This window comes from Vitis riparia, chromosome 16 (genome assembly GCF_004353265.1).
Source record: "Vitis riparia cultivar Riparia Gloire de Montpellier isolate 1030 chromosome 16, EGFV_Vit.rip_1.0, whole genome shotgun sequence".
NCBI lineage: Eukaryota > Viridiplantae > Streptophyta > Magnoliopsida > Vitales > Vitaceae > Vitis > Vitis riparia.
In genome coordinates this window covers 17,005,453-17,026,311 of record NC_048446.1, presented here as the reverse complement: position 1 = coordinate 17,026,311, position 20,859 = coordinate 17,005,453, and the positions used below count along the sequence as shown (strand labels likewise).

General features: G+C 34.1%; 2 protein-coding genes across 2 annotated transcripts; both read right to left on the bottom strand.

Annotated features, from left to right (window-relative positions):
- Window positions 1-4,204: 4,204 nt before the first annotated feature.
- LOC117933764 (stilbene synthase 5) lies at window positions 4,205-6,114 on the bottom strand. Its single transcript, XM_034855285.1, has 2 exons — window positions 5,853-6,114; window positions 4,205-5,495 (listed from the first exon to the last, which is right to left on the bottom strand). Exons 1-2 carry the CDS (start codon window positions 6,028-6,030, stop codon window positions 4,495-4,497), a joined length of 1,179 nt encoding a protein of 392 aa, XP_034711176.1. The 5' UTR covers window positions 6,031-6,114; the 3' UTR covers window positions 4,205-4,494.
- A 5,806-nt stretch (window positions 6,115-11,920) lies between these two features.
- On the bottom strand, window positions 11,921-13,764 carry LOC117934282 (stilbene synthase 3-like). The gene is made up of 2 exons (XM_034855957.1): window positions 13,492-13,764; window positions 11,921-13,133 (listed from the first exon to the last, which is right to left on the bottom strand). Exons 1-2 carry the CDS (start codon window positions 13,667-13,669, stop codon window positions 12,133-12,135), a joined length of 1,179 nt encoding a protein of 392 aa, XP_034711848.1. The 5' UTR covers window positions 13,670-13,764; the 3' UTR covers window positions 11,921-12,132.
- Between the last annotated feature and the right edge of the window lie 7,095 nt (window positions 13,765-20,859).

Genomic DNA, 20,859 nt, shown 5'->3' with positions numbered 1-20,859 from the left:
TCTGTCACACTTCAGGCATATCTTAGATTCATTTGTTAACTGTCTTACATGAACATCAATCCGTGCTGGAGTATTTGTAGTCGGGATATGTGACTTTGTCACTTTCTTTGTATCAATGAATGCATTGGTAATTGATTTGCAAGATTTTGCAAATGAATGATCCTTTGAACTTCTAGTTCACATTGATTTGTACGAGGATCAAGATGGGTCATAGTAAATGCCTTCCAACTAATTTCTTGTCGTTCTTCAGGAATCGACTTTTCTCTCTCTAATGACGGGAAACACTCTCATTAAAATGACAATCCGCAAAGTGGGCTGTAAAAACATCGCCTGTCAAAGGTTCAAGATATCTTATGATAGATGGAGAATCAAAACCTACATAAATCCCAAGTCTTCATTCGGGACCCATTTTAGTGCGTTGTGTAGGTGTAATTGGTACATATACTACACAACCAAAGATTCGTAAGTGAGAGATATTTGGTTGTTTTCCAAGCACAAGTTGTGAAGGGGAGCATTCATGGTAAGTTGTAGGTCGAATACGGACTAAAGCTGCAGCATGCATAATAGCATGTCTCCAAGCGGAAGTAGGTAATTTGGTTTTCATTAGTAATGGTCGAGCTATTAATTGGAGACGTTTGATGAAGGATTCTGTTAAACCATTTTGGGTATGAGTATGAGCAACAGGATGCTCAATATTTATCCCTACTGACATGCAATAGTCAATGAATGTTTGAGAAGTAAATTCGCCAGCATTATCAAAACGTATTGTCTTAATTGGATAATCTAGAAATTGTGCTCATAATCTGATTATTTGTGCAAGGAGTCTAGCAAAGGCAACGTTACATGTAAAAAGGATACAAACATATGACCACCTAGTAGAAGCATCTATTAAAATCATAAAATAACGGAATTGTCCACATGGTGGATGGATAGGCCCACATATGTCCCCATGTATTATTTCTAAAAAGACCGGTGACGCAGATATGATTTTAGTAAAAGATGGTCTGACTATCAATTTACCTTCAAAGCAATTCGTGCTGATAATGTGTTGTAAAATGAGAATAAATGTGACTCAAATAAAAGTAGAGATAGCTATGTATTACTTTAATAATATATATATATATATATATAGAGAGAGAGAGAGAGAGAGAGGAGAAAGAAATCAAAGAAGAGAAATGTTGAGAGAATGAAAGAAAGAGAGAAAGAGAATGAGAGGAAGAGAATATCTTTCTTTTGCTCATGATGGATCTTACATGGGGTGTAAGAAGCCTTTTATAGGCTTCACAATATGAACTCCCATTACTCATCTTAAAGATGAGTAAATGGAGTTCATAAATAACCATCAATGTGGTCATTCACCATTGTATTTACAACACATTGTGATTAGTTGTAACTAATTTTTATTTTTATTAACCTTAAGCAATAAATTTATTTGTTAAACATCCATATTCAAAATTTTATAAACACGTAAAATAACTATAAAGTATTTATCATGAAATATCAATTAGAGATGTGGAGTCATCGGCTCCACATCGGCAAAAGGGGATTTGAAATTTAAAATAAGTTAGTCATTTTAACTTAATACAAAAAATTATTTTTAACTTTAAGTTGTAATATTTAATTATTTATTAAACATATTTAATCAATTTTTAATTACTTAAATTAAATTAACAAATTATATGAAGTCATTAAATTTATTTATCAAATACTCTCTACCTTATGGATTGAATTAAAAACCCTAGATTCCTCTCAAAAAGCTTTGAACTAATTTTTGACAAAGGTGCTTACAACTTACAAATGAAGAGGAAACCCCTATTTACAACTTACAATTTAAGAATAACTTAAATCCCATTTAAATCATCAAGTTAAAAACATTAAGTTTCACAAACTCAACTTACAAATCACTTTTTTCACTAACCCACAACTCAACAAAGTAAATCAATTTAAACGTTAAGGATGTTTACATTTAATAAGCAATATCTTAACTCAAATTTTTAATGGGTAATTGATTCATGCACTTTCACCAACTTCCAATCCACTTGCAGCTGGTAGGCTGATGAAGTCATAGATGGTGGCGGAGACTTGTTCAATCACATGGGTTTTTTTTATGATCTTATCAGTGGAGGGGGAAAATGACAAATTCAACATCAACCTCCAACTGCTAGCCGATTGTCCATTTCGTCTTCTAATGAAATTGATTCATCCACTTAAGAGATTTTGTGTTAGGACACATTTTTGTACATATGTTAAACTTATGAGAAGGAGAATTCAACAATAACCAACCTTCTTTTTTTTTTTTTTTATAATTGCTGCATTATTTTTATCTAGATTTCGTATATGATAGTAATTAATATACAAATTTTTTTAGGTGAAAATCTTCCTCAGCTCCAAAGTTAACTTATGAAGTGATACAAATTTTGGTGCTTACACTTTAGGATGACATTCATGTGCAAGAAGTTTATTTTGAGTTATGCTATGTTATGTAAAAACTTTAAGTTAAAAAGGTAATCTTAGAAAACAATGACTCATTATCATGTTGTATTTGTAGGTGATAATTAATATAATTGTAACAACATGATAAAAATTTTATTAATAATCCACAGTTTTATTAATACAGAATTATTCTTGTATATGTCTTAGTCTAATAAGACTTATGAAAGGTGGAATCTTAAACCTTCGGTGATATTTTTCTCACAGCATGTTCAGGTAATGGTGGTGGCTATATTAATTAATTTATATATACTGTAGAACCCACCTTGTTTCCAACCATTTTATGTATTCTTCAAATCAGCAATCCTCCACTTTTAGCCCCTGAGTTGGATGAGATTGTTTGCAAAAAAGAAAAGAAAACTCAGGCACGTTGGTTTTCATGCCGAAGTCGGAGTAGATCAGCACGGGAAAAGCCATATATTGAAAATTTTCTTACACTCACCCATAAGCAAAACTCAAATCCATTCTTTCGTTTTATTTCCTTTGGATAACATACACAAGAATAAACAATGATTTAACTCAACGTCTCCGAGAAGGTCCTCCAACAGTCGATAAATAATACTTGATTAAATTTATCTAACAATAACTTCATAGTTGCAGTAATTGTGAGCATGCAGGCTGGCAAATAATTGGCTTCCTTACGTCTTAAAGCTCTTGAGAAGTACGGTTTAAAATTACTCTCCTGCTGGAAGGACCAAAAGGATTTGGCCACCTGCTCAGATGAAATTATTGGACCATGCTATTTATTACAATATCTTCCCAGCTGGGCATCAACAGGAGAGGAGGCATTTGAGGTTTGAAGTGCATTATGCCATGTTCAAAGGGGAATATGGAGACCTTCCAGCTCTCATTGAAGACAACTTCATCTAGGCTTATGAAAATGCCAAGGTTCCTGACTGCATGCCTTCTAGCAAAGAACCATCCCATTGCTGACGATGAAGAAAAGTTCAATGCCTTGAGGATAGGGAGAAGAATCTGCCCAAGATAAGGGTTGGATTTAAAAAGATTGAAGAAGAGTTGAAAGAACATGGTCTGTTGTTAGCTGCAGAAGGAAGGCCTTCTAGTGCCAAATCAGAGAGAGTCCCTCAAGTACATCAACTTCCTCCATTACCTACCGGACTGGAACTTGTTTTCATCCATCTCCATCATCCATTCTCTATGCCACATTTCTAAATTCATCCATCCCCTATGGGTTTGACCCCTTACTCCTGTGGTACTATTTCAAAGATTCCATAGCCTAGAGCTGCAGATTCCTTAGAGGAGAGCAGGCAGCAATCTCAGCTATGTTAACTTGATTGAGGGTCATTTCAAGGAAAAAAAGACGCCCCAAGGGATCCCCTAAGCCTCAATAATTTTGCAAAAGCCTTCTTGATTAAATTTCAGCTGTAGCTCATTGCAATTGCTGGCCTATTTTCAACAAAATCCATCAACCCCATTTTCAAAAAATTGAGAGAGAATTTACCTCCAAAAATTCTATTCATCCACGAGATTATCTCCCTTGCACCTTGATGATCATCTCCCTGTGCTTTGACACCCCCGATTCAGCGGGAAATTACACTACAACTAATTCTTTATACTTAGGGAAATGACGCTTTGGATTATTAGCAAATTTTTTATCATATTTGTGTTTAACCAAAATTCAAATTAATGAAAGTAAAAACGTTACGTTGAAATTTTCTTAGTTTACACAAGTAAAACTCGAACTGGTGCTGTATATCTAATTCATTCTTTCTTTTCAATGGCATTTATGAGAACAAAAAATTACAACTTTTCAGGAAACTTCGCGATAACAAAATGACAAGCACTTGCAGTTTCATCCACTTGCCTGACGTGACTGCACCCTCCAACAATCACTAAATTACAATCCCTCAATGTTATGATAGGAATAAAAGATTTAGGAGTACTATTATTAACTTTGAAGATACATGTACATATCTTTCGTAGCACCTCCTCTGTAATACAATAAGACATGTCTGCTATATCATTTCTCTTACCGTTTTTCACTCAATTTGTAACCATAGGAACGCTATGCAGCACAACGGTCTCAATGGTCAAGCCTGGCCCAAAACCGAATAGTACTCCCCAATCCAATCCTTCACCTGTGGTGGCTTTTTCCCCCTTTAGGGATTTCTTTCTCATCTCATCCAAAATAAACAACACACATGCACTAGACATGTTACCATACTCACTTAGCACGTGCCTTGTTGCTTCAAGTTTCTTTTTCTCTAAATTGAGTTTTGCTTCAACTGCATCAAGAATTGCAGGGCCACCAGGGTGAGCAATCCAAAATAACGAGTTCCAATCGCTAATACCAAGTGGGTCAAAAGCCTGACTCAAGCATTTCTCTATGTTCTCGGAAATCAAAGTAGGCACATTAGGCCACAAGTGAAAGGTGAGTCCCACCTCACGTAAGTTACCCGCAATAGCACCTGCTGAATTAGGAATAAACGTTTGGGCTGCTGAAACAAGCTGGAAGAGGGGTCTTTCAATCGAGACATTTGGATCTGATCCAACAATCACAGCTGCTGACCCATCACCAAAAAGGGCTTGACCTACTAAAGAGTCCAAAGCATCTTCGGAAGGCCCACGAAATGTAACAACAGTGATCTCAGAGCACACCACAAGAACTCGTGCTCCTGCATTATTTTCTGCAAGATCCTTAGCAGTTCGAAGGACAGTTCCACCTGCATAGCACCCTTGATGGTACAACATCACCCTTCTAACGGATGTTTCAAGGCCTAAGAGATTAGCAAGCTTGTAATCTGCACCAGGCATTTCTACACCGGAAGTTGTACAAAATACAAGATGGGTGATCTTAGACTTTGGTTGACCCCATTCTTTAAAAGCCTTCAATGCTGCTTCCTTACCAAGTTTAGGTACCTCAGCAGTGATAATCTCTTGGCGTATGTTGAGAGATGGAGCCATATAAGCACCAATATTTGGGTGCTCTTCAAGCATTTCTTCGGTCAAATGAATGTACCGCTTCTTGATCATTGATTTGTCACCTGTAAAGGAAGTAACATGAACAACTTAGTTTTACCGATCGACAAGTCATATAGTATATTGTTCAAGATGATCAACATGCATTTAACGTTGAAGAAAGTATAAAAGGTTATTCTTAATTATAGCTAGAAATGCTACATGATCCAAAGAACAGCTCTTCAAGCCATTACAGTCAAATAAAAGGAATATTGGTTACTAAAGTAAAATGATTTTCAAGTTTCCTGAAGTAATTTATCTAGAATATACTCTAGAAAGCTTGAAACATTCATTCACTTGGAGGTGAGCCTCACCTAATAGCACACACTCTAACATGTATAGAAGTGTTATGTATATAAGAATTGATGCATGAATATACTTACATATGCGATTGAACTTCTTCTTCAACTCAGTCATGTGCTCGCTCTTAGTGACCTTGAAATAGTAATCAGCATAATCAGACTGGTAGACACAGTGGTCGGGAGTAGCTGTGCCAATGGCTAGGATGGTGGCCGGACCCTTGGCACGTTGAGCGTTTCTAATTTCCTCAACTGAAGCCATTGCTGCTACTCCAATCGAAGCTTAAAATTGAGTTGAGGAAGAAAAGAGAAATTAAATTTCAAGTGGTTGGAGCTGGGTTGCAAAAACTGGGTGTGAGAGTTGGGTATTTATAAGCTGTGTCTCACCAACCTTCATCCACTTGATGGTAGGCGGATGTGAACTGATAACAAAAGTGCGTGATATAATTGAGCTTCGCAGTCAACAAAGAATGATGAAATCAATGAAAGGGGTTTTACTTTCATTCTCCCCTGTTCGATCTTTCACCTACCCATTGATGCATCGCAGTCAATGATATATGATATGAAGAAGAAAGCATCCGATCCACTTACGTCTATTGTTGAATGAAAACGAGGTTAGGTTTTAAAATTTGAAATAGACTCAACAACCCTTGTTTTTGACCAGGTACTCTAAATATTCTAAATTATATCAGTCAATATATTAATTGTGCACTGATTTGAATTTTGTTTAAAATCATATCAAGCTCAAACCAAGATTTAATAAATACAATAATTGAGCACTCCGTCCTTGGCCAGCAAGAACTGAATGAAGACAAATAAAAATATAACAATTCGTCTCATTTCTGCTAGAAAGATGAGGGAAGGTTAGTGATATGAAAAAAAAAATAAAAGAAGGTAAATCTTCCATGTTTTGCATGCTGTACTGCATCTCATCTTGCAAATAATTCCGATAGGAAACTGCCATCTGTCGGTAGCCTTGACATTTGGTTGGTGGGAGCAGCCATTGGTTGGTGAGGACAGTGGACTGTTGACCGCCTCTAACTTGACTTTGAAGAGCTTCCTTAATTAAATAATTAATTTAATATCTTAAAACTCTTTCTATTATCTCTTTAAATGTATTTTATCTTATTTAGGTTATTTTTGAAAAATTTGAAGGAAAAATTCAAGGAAATAAAATAGAGAGGAAAAGTAAAAAAAAATAAAAATTGGAGGAAAAAAATATAAAATTAAAGTTAATAAATTATTTTTTATATGTTGCTTCAATTTTATTTAACTTATTTCAACTCTTTTATACAAAGATTAAATAAATTTAAAATACATGATTTTTTAATTAATTTTCATTAATATATTTAATTTTCTTTCATATTTTACATAATAAAATCAAATATAAGAAAATTATTTCTCTTAGAAATTGTTTTCTTTGCTTAATATTTTTCAAGAACCAAACATAACCTTAAATTTTCTTTAAAAACTATAAATTTTAATTCAAAAAAGTAGAAATTAGTGTATTAGAAATAACTATATCCCTCTTGTATCGCTTCTTGGTACAAATATCCCAATTTTACTATTTTAACATGTCATTTTGCTCCACTTCCTATGAACAATATATCAACTTATTGTAAGTCCCTCAATGGGTAAATAAGTTTTGAATGGAGTTAGTTAACTTCTTCAAAATTTTCTATTAGGTAAACGAATTTTGAATCAAGTAAGATTTAATAATAATTCTATTAATTTTTAAAAATAATTTAAAAATTAAAAATTGAGTAAATCAATATCATATATTCCCTCTTTTTAACTTCAAAAACATAAAACAAACAAAAATGGAATATAAAACATATGTAGTCGGTGATCTTTTTCAGAACTTTTTCCAAAGATATATTATGATAATATGTTTTGGTGTTTAAAAAAAAAAAAAAGAAAAAAGTTTTGATCATATATTTTGATATTCTAGAAAAATGTGAAGTGAAGTCATTGAGGGGTTCAGATCCTCTCCCTTGAAGAGAGGTTTATCTGCTACATCAACCAACAACTTTGGGGAATCTGGATCCAGGAGTCTTTATTCATCTTAGGTTCTTAATTTTATTTGTTCTTATTTCAAATTTCTATATTTGCTCCTAGTTTTGAATTGTTTTTTCATTACGTGCACAATTGAACCATTTCATTTTATTAGTTTAATGTAATTTCATATTTGAATTTAATGTTTCAATGTTCAATTCCTAGGTTTGTTCTTCATTCGTTTCAATTTAATATGCTTTCAATGATTTGTTAGTAGTCATCTAGGTTGAGGAAAGGGAACTCTAGGGCATCTAATCCATCCATTAGAATGAATTAATCCCTATAGGAACAGACATTTTTTATTCAAAGTAGCTTGTCATTGTAACCCTTTTATTCATTAGAAAGCGTCGTATTTCAACATTTGACAATTAATGATTGTAAGTCTCGATAGAGTATCCTAAGCACTTAATGGTAAAGTCATTTTGACTTAGGGTGACCTTGATTAAGCCCTAAATACCAAAATTGGACAATGATTTTCCTTCCAAGTGTCAAGGCATACTCAACTCAACAATGGTGCTTCTTAAAAGCATCAACATTTCCTTGAAACCGCTAACTGATGGCACTTTTAAAAAACGTCAAGGTTTGTTATTGTTAACAATGAAACCTTTAAAAGTGTTAACAAAATCTAACATAGTTAACAATGATATTTTTTCAAGCGCCAAGGTTTTCTTCAATGGCGTTTTTTGGAAGCACCATTGTATACTGAAACATTATGACAAGCTAGAAGATGACTTTTTGGAGAAGTATCATTGAATGTCTTTCTTAACGCATAAAAAGCGTCATGGTTGGCCTATTTTCTTATAGTTTGGAATATTAGATTAAGACATATAAGCAAAGAAATGATGGATAAACTAGCTAGAAAAAACCTTTTAGGGTGGATTGCTAATGTTAGCCTACCTATGTGAGAGACTTGTCTAGTAGGTAAAGCATGTAGAAAGCCTTTTGAAAAAGCACCTAGAGTCTCATACCCCTTAGCGTTGGTGCATTCAAACATTCACAAACCTATGAATGAAAGGCATTTCATAATGCCCCTTAGTTTCTCAAGTTTCATTCATGTATATCTAATCTCTCATCATTTTCTAACGTTAGTTTACTTCAAGCACTTTATAGTAGAGATTGAGAATAAAAAAGAGAACACTTAGAAGATTCTTTGAACTAATAGAGGTCATGAATACTTGTCATAATATTTCTAGAAACTATGAGAAAGAAGAGAATATGTAGACATCTAACAATTTTTGGCACTCCTCAACAAAATGATATAGAAGAAAGAAGGAATTGTACTTTAATAAACATAGTTACGTCAATGATAGCATAGTGTCATGGATTGTTTGTTTGGTGTCCGTGACCGCAGCGGAAATGTTGATCAAGAAGAGTATGTTGACTAGTTAGAGCATAATGAAATGAGAACTGTTCCAAGGATAGGGTGTGTAAGTGATGTTGGAAGCTTCTTCAGAGTTCAGGCAAGTCAACCCAGTTAAGTTCGGGAACTTGTCGCTAGTCAAAGGCTTGACAATGAAGAGGAGTTTGGCCACTCCTACACAAACCGGTTGAGATCTAGAGTCGTTGCCTTGATGAGTCCATGGCAAGACAATACCAATCAACATAAAGCCTTTGGAATGCGCATGCAAGCTAAGCCTCTTAATTTATGCCCACGGGAGTTGTTGTATGGGCCATGCTGTTGTGTTGGAACTTTAGGCCCGTGACAATAGGCTAACCTCATAATACCTTTTAGAAAGATGCTCTCTTAACTGCTACCTACATCCTCAACTGAGTGTCTTTTAATTATTAGTCACTAGAACTCCAAATAAGCTATGGAATGACACAAAACCAATTCTAAAGGATTTTCAATCTTAGGGTTATGCAAGTTTGGTTCATAACATTTCTCATAGATATAGGAATTTAGGCCCTAAAGAAAATATAGATGTGTGATGTATGGTGAACATCTTAATGGAGAATTGATTGAAATATATTCACATGATATTGATTCTAAAGTATTTTTCCCAATATTGGTGAAATAAAGAAGATTCTTAAACTTCATGAATTGCAAGATGAATCAGCATAATCTCTTAGCAAGGATAGGGAATTACGTACGAACTTATCTTGAAATCATCAAAGATAGTGGAAGTAACTTGTCTCCTGGTGGGAATGTAACACCAGAAGCCTCTTTACAAGGTCTTGACTTAGATAGAACCCAACATGGCAATATTCCCCCTTCGTTGCTTTTAGATTGAAGAGGATTCCTATATTGCACTCTATTAGACCTTGATGAACCTGCTTCTTATAAGGATGCATTGACTTCACCTAAATCCACAAATTGTTTACTACTATAAGGGAAGAGATGAATTTCATGGCAATTAATTTAGGATTTGGTTGATCTTTTGCTTAGTCATAAGACCGTAGGAAATAAATGCAACTTGAAAATCAAAGGCAAAGCATATGACAAGTCTACTCACATATAGATTATAAATAAATATTCTCCCTAGTGGTGAGATTTATCTCTATTCAACTTATTTTGGCTAAGGTAAAACATTCAAACCTAACTTAATAGATTCCCTATAGTTTGGGGTTCTAGACTTTCGCATATACATTTAGGAGTGATCATAGTTGATTATAAGCATATTTTCAACTATGTTTGTGTTAAACCATGATTAAAACAAGAGGAAAATAAATAAAGTTGAAAATCTCTTAAGTACACTACCAAAATAAAAATTAGTGTTATATTTCTAATTCATCTTTTTTCTTTTCAATACAATTGTGAAACCAAGGTTTGGTTAATCTTGATTTTGATGATAACAAAACAAGGTTTAGAACTAATGACTACATTTTAAGTGTGATTAGGCAAGACGACTTCCAAAGTGGCAATCCAAAGACAAATCAAGCCAAGGAGAAATCATGAAGAAAAATACCACCTCAAAGAGAAGAGTTTTTCAAGACCAAAGCTTCTTAAGATCTCTTTGTAAGGTTGTTGGTGCACTAGGAGTTTCATGCATTTCATTCTTTATTTATGCACCAAAATCATCCAAGAGTAATATTGTTTTAAATATCTTAAGAATTGGATGATTTCATGTTTTCAACTAAAACCTTGTGTTAAATGATTTTCAAACTTGTGTTAAAAGGTTTTAAGTTGAAAAAGGTTGAGTGTTGAGCCAAAAAAATGGCTCAACCGGTTCAACCGATCGACCGGTTGTGCTCGTCCGGTCGAGGACCGATTGAGGGAGCCAAAAAGTTTCTCTCTCTCCCAGTGGCTTCCTCTTCTTGGTCAAGGTTGAACCTCAACCGGTTGAAGTCCGGTCGAAGTCCAGTTGAGGTCTGGTTGAGGCCCAACGGTCACTTTTCCTAACGGCTAGTCAACCGGTCGACCCCTAGCTCAACCGGTTGAACCCCCAACGGCTAGTATGACTTTTTTCTTCTATAAAAAGGCTCCAAACTTCATTGTTTCATAAGCAAAACCTTCCCAAATCTTTCTTGATTATATTTGAGCCTTGGAAGAGTATTTTTGAGTGCATCATTATTCCAAAACTTGCATATCTTTAGTGCACCATTCAATCCTAGTTTCTCTTGTATCATTTGAGTTTAAAGTTCTTGTGCTAGGATTTTTGTGAGATCATTATTTGTATATCTTTGAGAGGAATTTTCTCAAGTGAGGGGTATCACTTGAGAGGTTGTTCAAGAGTGGGATAACTCTTAAGAAGTGAAAAGTGTGCTTGGAGCCAAAAGTCCAAGAGGGTGAATTGGAACCATTATCCAATTGTATTGCTTGAAGGCTTGGTTTGGAAGCCTTGGATTAGTGGAACATTAAGCTCGGGATTGAAGCTAGAGGAGAGTGGATGTAGGCCGGGTTGTGCCGAACCACTATAAACCCTTGTGTTTGCTTTCTCTCTTCCCTACTCTTTAATTTATATGCAATTGTCTTTATATTGCTTATTATATACTTGCATATAATTGTCTCTTCATTCACATAGTTTATATTTGCGAAAAGAGACCATCACCCTATTCACCCCCCCTCTAAGGTGATTACCATAGGTTGGATTAGCCTCAAATTCCTAACAACAATTGATAAGAAAGGAAAATTACAACTTTTACGGACATTTCAAGAATATAAAAAAACGAGAACTTGAAGTCTCATCCTTTTAACTTAAGGACACTACATCCACCAACAATCACAAAATTACAATCCCTCAATTTTATGATAGGGATAAAAAAATTTAGGAGTATTATTAACTTTGTAGATATATGTATATATCTTTATTAACACCTCCTTAATTCAATAAGATAGGGATCATTTGTCATTTTTCTTACTCTTTTGCACTCAATTGGAAACCATAGGAATGCTATGCAACACAACAGTCTCGATGGTCAAGCCCGGCCCAAAACCAAATAATACTCCCCAATCCAATCCTTCACCTGTGGTGGCCTTTTCCCCCTTAAGGGATTTCTTCCTCATCTCGTCCAAAATAAACAATACACATGCACTTGACATGTTTCCATACTCACTTAGCACATGCCTCGTTGCTTCAAGTTTCTTTTTATCTAAATTGAGTTTTGCTTCAACTGCATCAAGAATTGCAGGGCCACCAGGGTGAGCAATCCAAAATAACGAGTTCCAATCGCTAATACCAAGTGGATCAAAAGCTTGAGTCAAGCATTTCTCTATATTCTCGGAAATCAATGTAGGCACATTAGGCCACAAGTGAAAAGTGAGTCCCACCTCACGTAAGTTACCCGCAATGGCACCTGCTGAATTAGGAATAAATGTTTGGGCTGCTGAGACGAGCTGGAAGAGGGGTCGTTCAATCGAGACATCTGGATCTGATCCAACAATCACAGCTGCAGACCCATCACCAAAAAGGGCTTGGCCAACTAAAGAATCCAAAGCATCTTCGGAAGGTCCTCGAAATGTAACAACAGTGATCTCAGAGCACACCACAAGAACTCGTGCTCCTGCATTATTCTCTGCAAGATCCTTAGCGGTTCGAAGGACGGTTCCACCTGCATAGCACCCTTGATGGTACAACATCACTCTTCTGACCGATGTTTCAAGGCCTAAGAGATTAGCGAGTTTATAATCTGCACCAGGCATTTCTACACCAGAGGTTGTACAAAATACAAGATGGGTGATCTTGGACTTTGGCTGACCCCACTCTTTAAGAGCCTTCAATGCTGCTTCTTTACCAAGTTTAGGTACCTCAGCAGTGATAATCTCTTGACGTATATTAAGAGATGGAGCCATATAAGCACCAATGTTTGGGTGCTCCTCTAGCATTTCTTCGGTCAAATGAATGTAACGCTTCTTGATCATTGATTTGTCACCTGTAAAAGAAGTAGCATGAACACATTAGTTTTACCAATCGACTAGTCATATAGTATATTGTTCAAGATGATCAACATGCATTTAACATTGAAGAAAGTATAAAAGGTTATTCTTAATTATAGCTAGCAATGCTACATGATTCAAAGAACAGCTCTTCAAGCCATTACAGTCAAATGAAAGGAATATCGGTTACTGAAGTAAAATGATTTTCAAGTTTTCTGAAGTAATTTATCTAAAAGCTATTCTCTAAGCTTGAAACATCCATTCACTTGGAGGTGACCCTCACTTAATACCACACTCGTATATGTATAGAAATGTTGTGAATGTAAGAATTAATGCATGAATATATATACTTACATATGCGATTGAACTTCTTCTTCAACTCAGTCATGTGCTCGCTCTTAGTGACTCTGAAATAGTAATCAGCATAATCAGACTGGTAGACACAGTGGTCGGGAGTAGCTGTTCCAATAGCTAGGATGGTGGCCGGACCCTTGGCACGTTGAGCGTTTCTAATTTCCTCAATTGAAGCCATTGATCCTAGCTACGTACTCAAATTGAAGCTGAAGATTAAGTTGAGGAAGGAAAGAAGAGAGTGCTTGGAGCTGGCTTGAGAAAGCTGGGTGTGAGTGTTGGGTATTTATAAGCTGTGTCTCACCAACTCTCATCCATCGGCAGTCAATGATCAGGTGGCTTCAAAGTTTGTGTGCGTGAGTTTATTTTTGGATTTTCAGACATGTTTGCATGTGTTAATGTATTTGTTTTGTTCTCTGTTCTTCACCTACCCATATATGATGAATGCAACCCACAGGAAGGAGAGAGCAATCAATCTGCTTACGGTTTCTCATTGTAACATTTTTTTATATAGAGAGATAAAGACTTTTCCAGCCCCTTGACTGGAAATTAATACATTTTCCACTTGACTTTTGAAAAGGAGGCAATCCCACGGGAGGGAAGCTGCTACCAACCTTCGTAATGTTAATGAAATCAAAGTCACTCAATGTCCGAATTTCAAACCTCAACAACCCAATAGCCAATACGTAACATGTCATTTAACAAAAATATCTCATTTTAATTTATTTGACCTATTTCGTCATCCAAGTTGGGCCACTCGTTTGATTCCCAAAAATAATTGAAGAAGGAAAAGTAAATATTAATAAAGATGATCAAGAGAAGACATTTAAGTGATCCACGAAACAACTTGACTTTGGTAGGCTCATAGGTCGTTCAAAGTAGGCGCAGGTGTCTTTCTAATCACAAGTTAGGAGGTATTGGGGGCGATTCATCAGGTAAAGGTTTTAATAATAAGTGAGTGTTAATAATTGAAAATGAGTCTAATTCCAAGATTCAACAGCTTTAAATAATAATTTACTTCTAACAAAAATTTAAAAATATTTTTTGAACACATTAATTAATTGAAACTTTAAATTTATATATAATTATATTTTTAATGAAATAAGTGTGTAGTTCTTAAAACTGATTATTTAGTAATTAATGATTTAAATTGATTTTAAATTAAATTATTTTTAATTATTGACTTAAAACTTAATTCTTATTTTTTACTATTAAGGTTTTTTAATAAAATTAACTTAAAATTTATTCCAAATTATTAAATTTATACATTTATCATCGTTAATTTTGATTAATAATTATCCTCATTGATTTTACCTATATTTATTCTCATTAATTTTAAACAATAAATTTATTTATAAAATATTCATATTTAAAGTGTTATATATATATATATATATATATATATATATATATATATATATATATATATATATATATATATATATATATTCAAAAAAAATTATTATAAAAAACGAATCATGAACATGGAATCATAATTCTTAAATATATTCTTATTAACATAGGCAAATGAGACAAAAAATAAATAAATTTGAAAATAAGAATAAATTAACTATTTTGACTTAATATTTAAATTATTTTTATTTTAAGTTGTGGTATTAAGTTATTTAACCAAATATACTTAATCTATTTAATAATTTAAATTAGGTTATTAAATCAAATTAAATTAAATCATTAAATTGATTTATCAAATACAATCTAAGTGTTGAAATGAAACAAATCATAATCTATGGAGTCATAAACTGCTAATATGAGCCTAGTAAACATCTCAAACTATGGGCTTAGTCAAAGGATTTTCAACCATGAGACTCATGGAAATGTGATCCACAATCACTTCGTTTAGAGCTAACCATGTATCGAATGTGTAATGATATCAAACATCAATGTGTATAAAATTAAGAAATATATGCTACTGTCATACTCTGTGCAACAAATGTTGTAAAATGGCGACTAAGAACACCATTGATGATTTCATTATAGGAGATGAATTAGACAACAATAATTATGATGTGGCACAAAAAATCCAATACTTGTTAAATGAACAAGAGGGCCTTAAAGGTCCTAACTTGATCTCATGATCCTACCTAAGGAAAAGGAATTTAGTCGAACAACATCGTGATATGAAAGCTTATTAGTTCTAGGTTAAGAAAGACCATTGTGCACATTTTAACATGTTGAGTGGTATTTATAACAACTTGATAAGGGAATTGAGTACTACCTCACTTTTCATGCGATATGGAACAAGTCCAAATTTTCTATGGTTTGATATCTGCAACTATAATGTGTGCAATCACTTTGAAGTTTGAGCAATAGGTCATGGATCCTAAACTCATAATGGTTAAGCATTTGAGGACAATGTAAACCTTAATTCATGAATTAAATCCACTAATGAGCAACATATCGCAATTTTTATATGCTCTTGCATGAATCATGTGGCCAAATGAAACTTGTGCTCACATGGGACAACGATATCTCTCACTTAATTGAGTTAGAAAAAAAAATGTCTAGGGGTGCAATTCACCTTACTTATTACCCAAGAAAGATAATATCAAGTTAACAAGCCTAAGTTTGATAGATAAGGAAAACATGGTATTCTAGGTAACTTAGGGCCAAAGAAAGGCAATAAAAACAACATTAGAGAGGCTAACGTGATGGGAATAAGGATAAGGCCAAAATGAAATGCTACAACTTTGAAAAGTTGAGTCACTATGCTCGTAAGCGCACTGAGCCAAAGAAGGTACACCTTAATCCCAAGTCTTTCTTTTCATATATTTGAATACATGTATTAGTTTCTCATTCTATTCTTAAGTGGAGTGTAGACTTAAGAGCAACAAAACATGTAGTAGGGGATCAAGTGAGATTTATGGATTACAAAATGAAACTAATAGGTCGATAGTATGTTACCCCCCCTCCCCCAGTAACAGACGAATGAGATGTAGGGAATCCCAGATCTCTTTGTCTCTATCCATGATCAAGTTAGGTTTGTAAGAATTGAGTTACTAAAAATAAGACATGATGTAACAAAGTCATACTTGACTATCTCATTGCTATCATATTTATACATTGACATTGATTTGAGCATTCAGCTCATATCTCTTACATTATACATAACATAGGTGCATTAAGAGTTGCACAAAGGATACAAGTCATAGATTTCTTATAAGTAGATAATTTATCCACAATCAATTCATAGATTTAAGAAATCCAATAAAGATTGTAGTGCATGACCTCATAATTAAAAGGATGGTTTGTCTTGGCCATTGAGATGGGTTTCCCATAGTGAGTGTATTAGTGATGTGATGCACATTAGATAGGACATATGGTGAATCATGATGTAAGGCTATCAGTTATAGCGATTTATCAAGCTACTATACCATATAAACTCTCAACCTTGAGAGGATATTGAACATATGTTAAAATCAACAGAAGGCTTTGACATATAGGTGAGATTCTAAAGAGGTTATATATCCTTGTAGATTAGGTCACTATTGATAAAGGTTAGTGGCAACATGTATTATTAATAAAGGCACCATGATATCTCATGGGTTTGAGACAGTATGTCCCCTTTTTGGTGATCTAAATGATATGTGATTATGAAATATGTGGTCATAGTAATTCCTTTAGTAGATTTGACATATGCTCCTTAAAGTTAGAATATGTCCATTGATCATATAATAAGTGGTATTTGTAACTCAAATATTTGAGATATAATCTTGATAGGTGATAACTCTACCTTGTTAGATTATAAATACTAGTTCATGGGGATCTGCATATAGTAAATAGTAGGTCACAAACCCAAACTTTATCTCGTTGTTATTTACATAGGGTATTGAAGTACAATTGATTCTCTATAGTAGGATGTTAAATCAACTTCAAAATTAGATTCTGAGGGAGTTAATACTCTTATGGGTCCTAATAGTCCCCACTTTGAACTCATATACCATGCTAGCACAATTTATGAGGGTTAGATTGGCTCTTAATTAACTCTTATGCATAAGGGCATTTTGGTAATTATATAATATTATACAAAAGACAGTGAATAAGGTCTCTAGATTAAGCTAATTGATTAATTAGATGGCTCAATATGGTTAATTAATCAATTAAGACCTATTTTAGGTTAAATTAAGTAAGTCAAGCCCATGTGGGCTTAAATCACTTAAGCCTAGTAAGGAAACTCTATAAATACCTTTTTATGAGGTTAAAGTTTCTGAATGGCCTTGTAATTGTTTTCTTCTAAATCTAGAAAGAAAGTGAGAGTTTAGGCATCCACCCTTCCAAATGCCACTCTTTTGAGTGTCATGGGCATGGTTTGAGTCATCGGACAAAAGACATTGGGTGTATGAGACTTTTAAATCATTCAAGTACACTCTTCATTAAATAGATTTCAATCTAGGAATATCCAGATCACAGATATGAGTTTTAATCTCTAGATTTATATTATTCTATTATTTTTAAGCCATTTATTTTTTTATGATAGATTTAGAGATCCTTAAAGATAGATGCATGCACCCTACAAGTTCAAGGGTATCAAAATGGAGTAATTTGAGGTTCCCAACAAGGTGCATGCGAAACTTTCCTCGACTTTCTTTTAAATCCTATGCACAACAAAAACATGTATTTATAAACAAAAATAAGATTTAAAATGTTCATTAGAAAATATTACCTTGATTTGGATGTGACCACATCAAATCCATGCAGTGAAGAATTTGAATAAAGTCATAGGTTGTCTTGTAGACCCACAATCTTCCACCATGATAACTCAACCTTACACTTGGCGCACAACCGATACACACAACCGGTACACACAATCGATAAGAGGTATGAGAGAGTGGAGACTATGGCTCTCTCTTTAGATGGTAGAATACGGTTATCTTGAAAACTCTAACCCTTAAAGAGGTATTTATAAGGTTCTCTAATTGAGGTTAAGTAACTTGAGCCCACCAAAACTTGGGTCACTTAATCTAACCTAAAATAAATCCTACTTGATTAATTAAAATCATGATGTAGACCCTCCATTTTGTCCCTTAGCACATGCCTTAAGTGTTCTTTTAGTACTCTATAGCATGTTCCTTAGTGGTCCATTGATACTTACATAAGCTTTTTTTTTTTTAGCCACCTTAAAGACTCTGGTTAAGGGATTTATCTAGCCCCCCATTATGACCTTGGCAGCCATGATTTAGACTTAGGTTTTTCCTTCCTTTTTATGATAGCTTATTTAGGTATAGCATTAGGATAGCATATTTAGGCCTATTTAGGTACACTTTTTAGGTAACTTAGATGCATCCTAAATTGCCTAGATTCACTTAAACACTTCTTAAGCACACCTAGGCACCTTCTAGCTTGCACACACTCGCCCGAGGTCACCTAGACACCTTTTAGATTACACACACTCACCCTAAGTCACTTAGGTACCTTGCTGATCACCTTAGGTCACTTAGGCACATCATATTTCACCTAGATTCACCTAGTCCCATTTAGACTCACTTAGCCCACCTAGGCCCAGCATTAGGCACCACCTTAGGCCCATCTAGGTTACTTAGGCCCACTTAGGCACGCTCTAACCCATTTAGGCATCTTATACCTATTTAGGTGCCCCTAGGCCCATTTAGGTTCACCTAGACCCATTTAGGCATACCATGCCCACCTAGGCCCATTTGGACACCCCTGGGCCTATTAAGACTCATTAGGCCCACCTAGGTCACTTAAGCCTACTTAGGCACGTTTGGCTCATTTAGGATCACCCTAGCCTTTTTTTAGGTCACTCAAGCCCCTTTAGGCAACTTAGGTTCACTTAGACACACTTGGCACACTTAGATTCACCTAGGCAAACCTGGCACACCTAGGTTCACCTAGACCCATTTAGGCACATTTGGACCATCTAGGCTCACTTAGCCCACCTAGGCCCAATTAGACCCACCTATATTCACTTAGGTTCATCTAGGTACACTTAGGTTCACATAGGTCCACCTTAAGTACACTTAGGTCATCTTTCTTTGTGTGACTTGTATGACTTGCATTGTTGCATGGCTTGCGTGGCTCATTTTTTTTATATGTTTATTTATTTATTTATTTTTATTTTCATTATTATCAATCACTTGTTTATTTTTATTTGTTATCTTTTTTTATTATTTATTTTTTTTAATTAACTTATTTATTTATTATTGTTTTATCGTTTTCTAATTTATTTATTTATTCATTCAATTATTTAATTTAATAAATTTGATATTTTTGCAAGAAAACTTACCAATGGAAAAAAAATGGTTGACATTAGTTCTTTTCTTTTTTTTTAATTGAAGAATCAAATTTAAAAAAAAAAAATAGTTTTTAATTGGAAAATAAAAATATTTATTTAAAAAAGAGATGATAAGTTTTAAAATGTGGGACGATAATATTTTTGAAAAAATGAGAATGACAAGATTAGGAGAAGGATAGGATTTTTGGGGGAGGTTTTTTTTTAGGGTTCACGATCAGGTATTCGATAGAGGCAGCAACACTAATGATTCTCCATATAAAAGCCACGCACAACATGCGAAGTGAAGAGATTCTAGAGATAAAAGCCACGAACAACATACATTCTAGGGCAAAGTTTCCATCTTCAAGGGAACCACTACCAGAATTTTAAAGGGGTCTACCCAAATTTTCAAAGAGAAAAGACAGGCTACCTCCCAGCATATAGCTACAACTTTGAGGGGAAACAATCATTCGCACCACATAATTTCTCCACATGACACACCATAAGATGAAAGGCAGGTTGCACCATTAAAGAATGAAAGTGAAGGCTGCATCTTGGAATGATCACACACGTACAACTTGGAGACATTGCTACAATCCGCGCACCTATTCGAAGAGGTAAGTGAGTTTATTTGTTCTTTAGTTTTTTATTTTTTTTATTAATTATTAAAAAAAATTAATTAGATTGAAAAGTTAAAGTTTTGTTTATTAGTTTTTTTATTCAATTTAATTTTCGTGTCTTTAAAATTCTAGTCGATTAATTTATTTGGTTTTATGTCATTATCATCTTGTTTTTTTTAATTTTAGTTTCCGGGTTCATCTTAATTAATTCGTGCGATGCTTTAGGATTTTAGTGGATTAATTTATTTGATTCTATGTCATTATCATCATGTTTTAATTTTATTTTATTCTTTTTTATTTCATCTTAGTTGATTCATGTGATGCTTTGGGTTTTTAGTTGATTAACTCATTTGATTCTATATCATTGTCACCATGTTTGTTAATTTTGGTTTTTTGGATTGATCATATTCAGTTTACAAGTCTTTAGAATTTTAATTAATTAATTAATTTGACCTCTTGTCATTATATTCATGTTTTAAGTCTATTAAGTTTCAGTTCTTG

Bases quoted from the DNA above. Each gene is read 5' to 3' on its own strand.
- LOC117933764 (XM_034855285.1), bottom strand. From the start codon at position 6,030: ATGGCTTCAGTTGAGGAAATTAGAAACGCTCAACGTGCCAAGGGTCCG. The intron at 5,496-5,852 runs GTAAGTATATTC...CTTCCTTTACAG, and splicing joins GAAGAAGTTCAATCGCATAT to GTGACAAATCAATGATCAAG.
- LOC117934282 (XM_034855957.1), bottom strand. From the start codon at position 13,669: ATGGCTTCAATTGAGGAAATTAGAAACGCTCAACGTGCCAAGGGTCCG. The intron at 13,134-13,491 runs GTAAGTATATAT...CTTCTTTTACAG, and splicing joins GAAGAAGTTCAATCGCATAT to GTGACAAATCAATGATCAAG.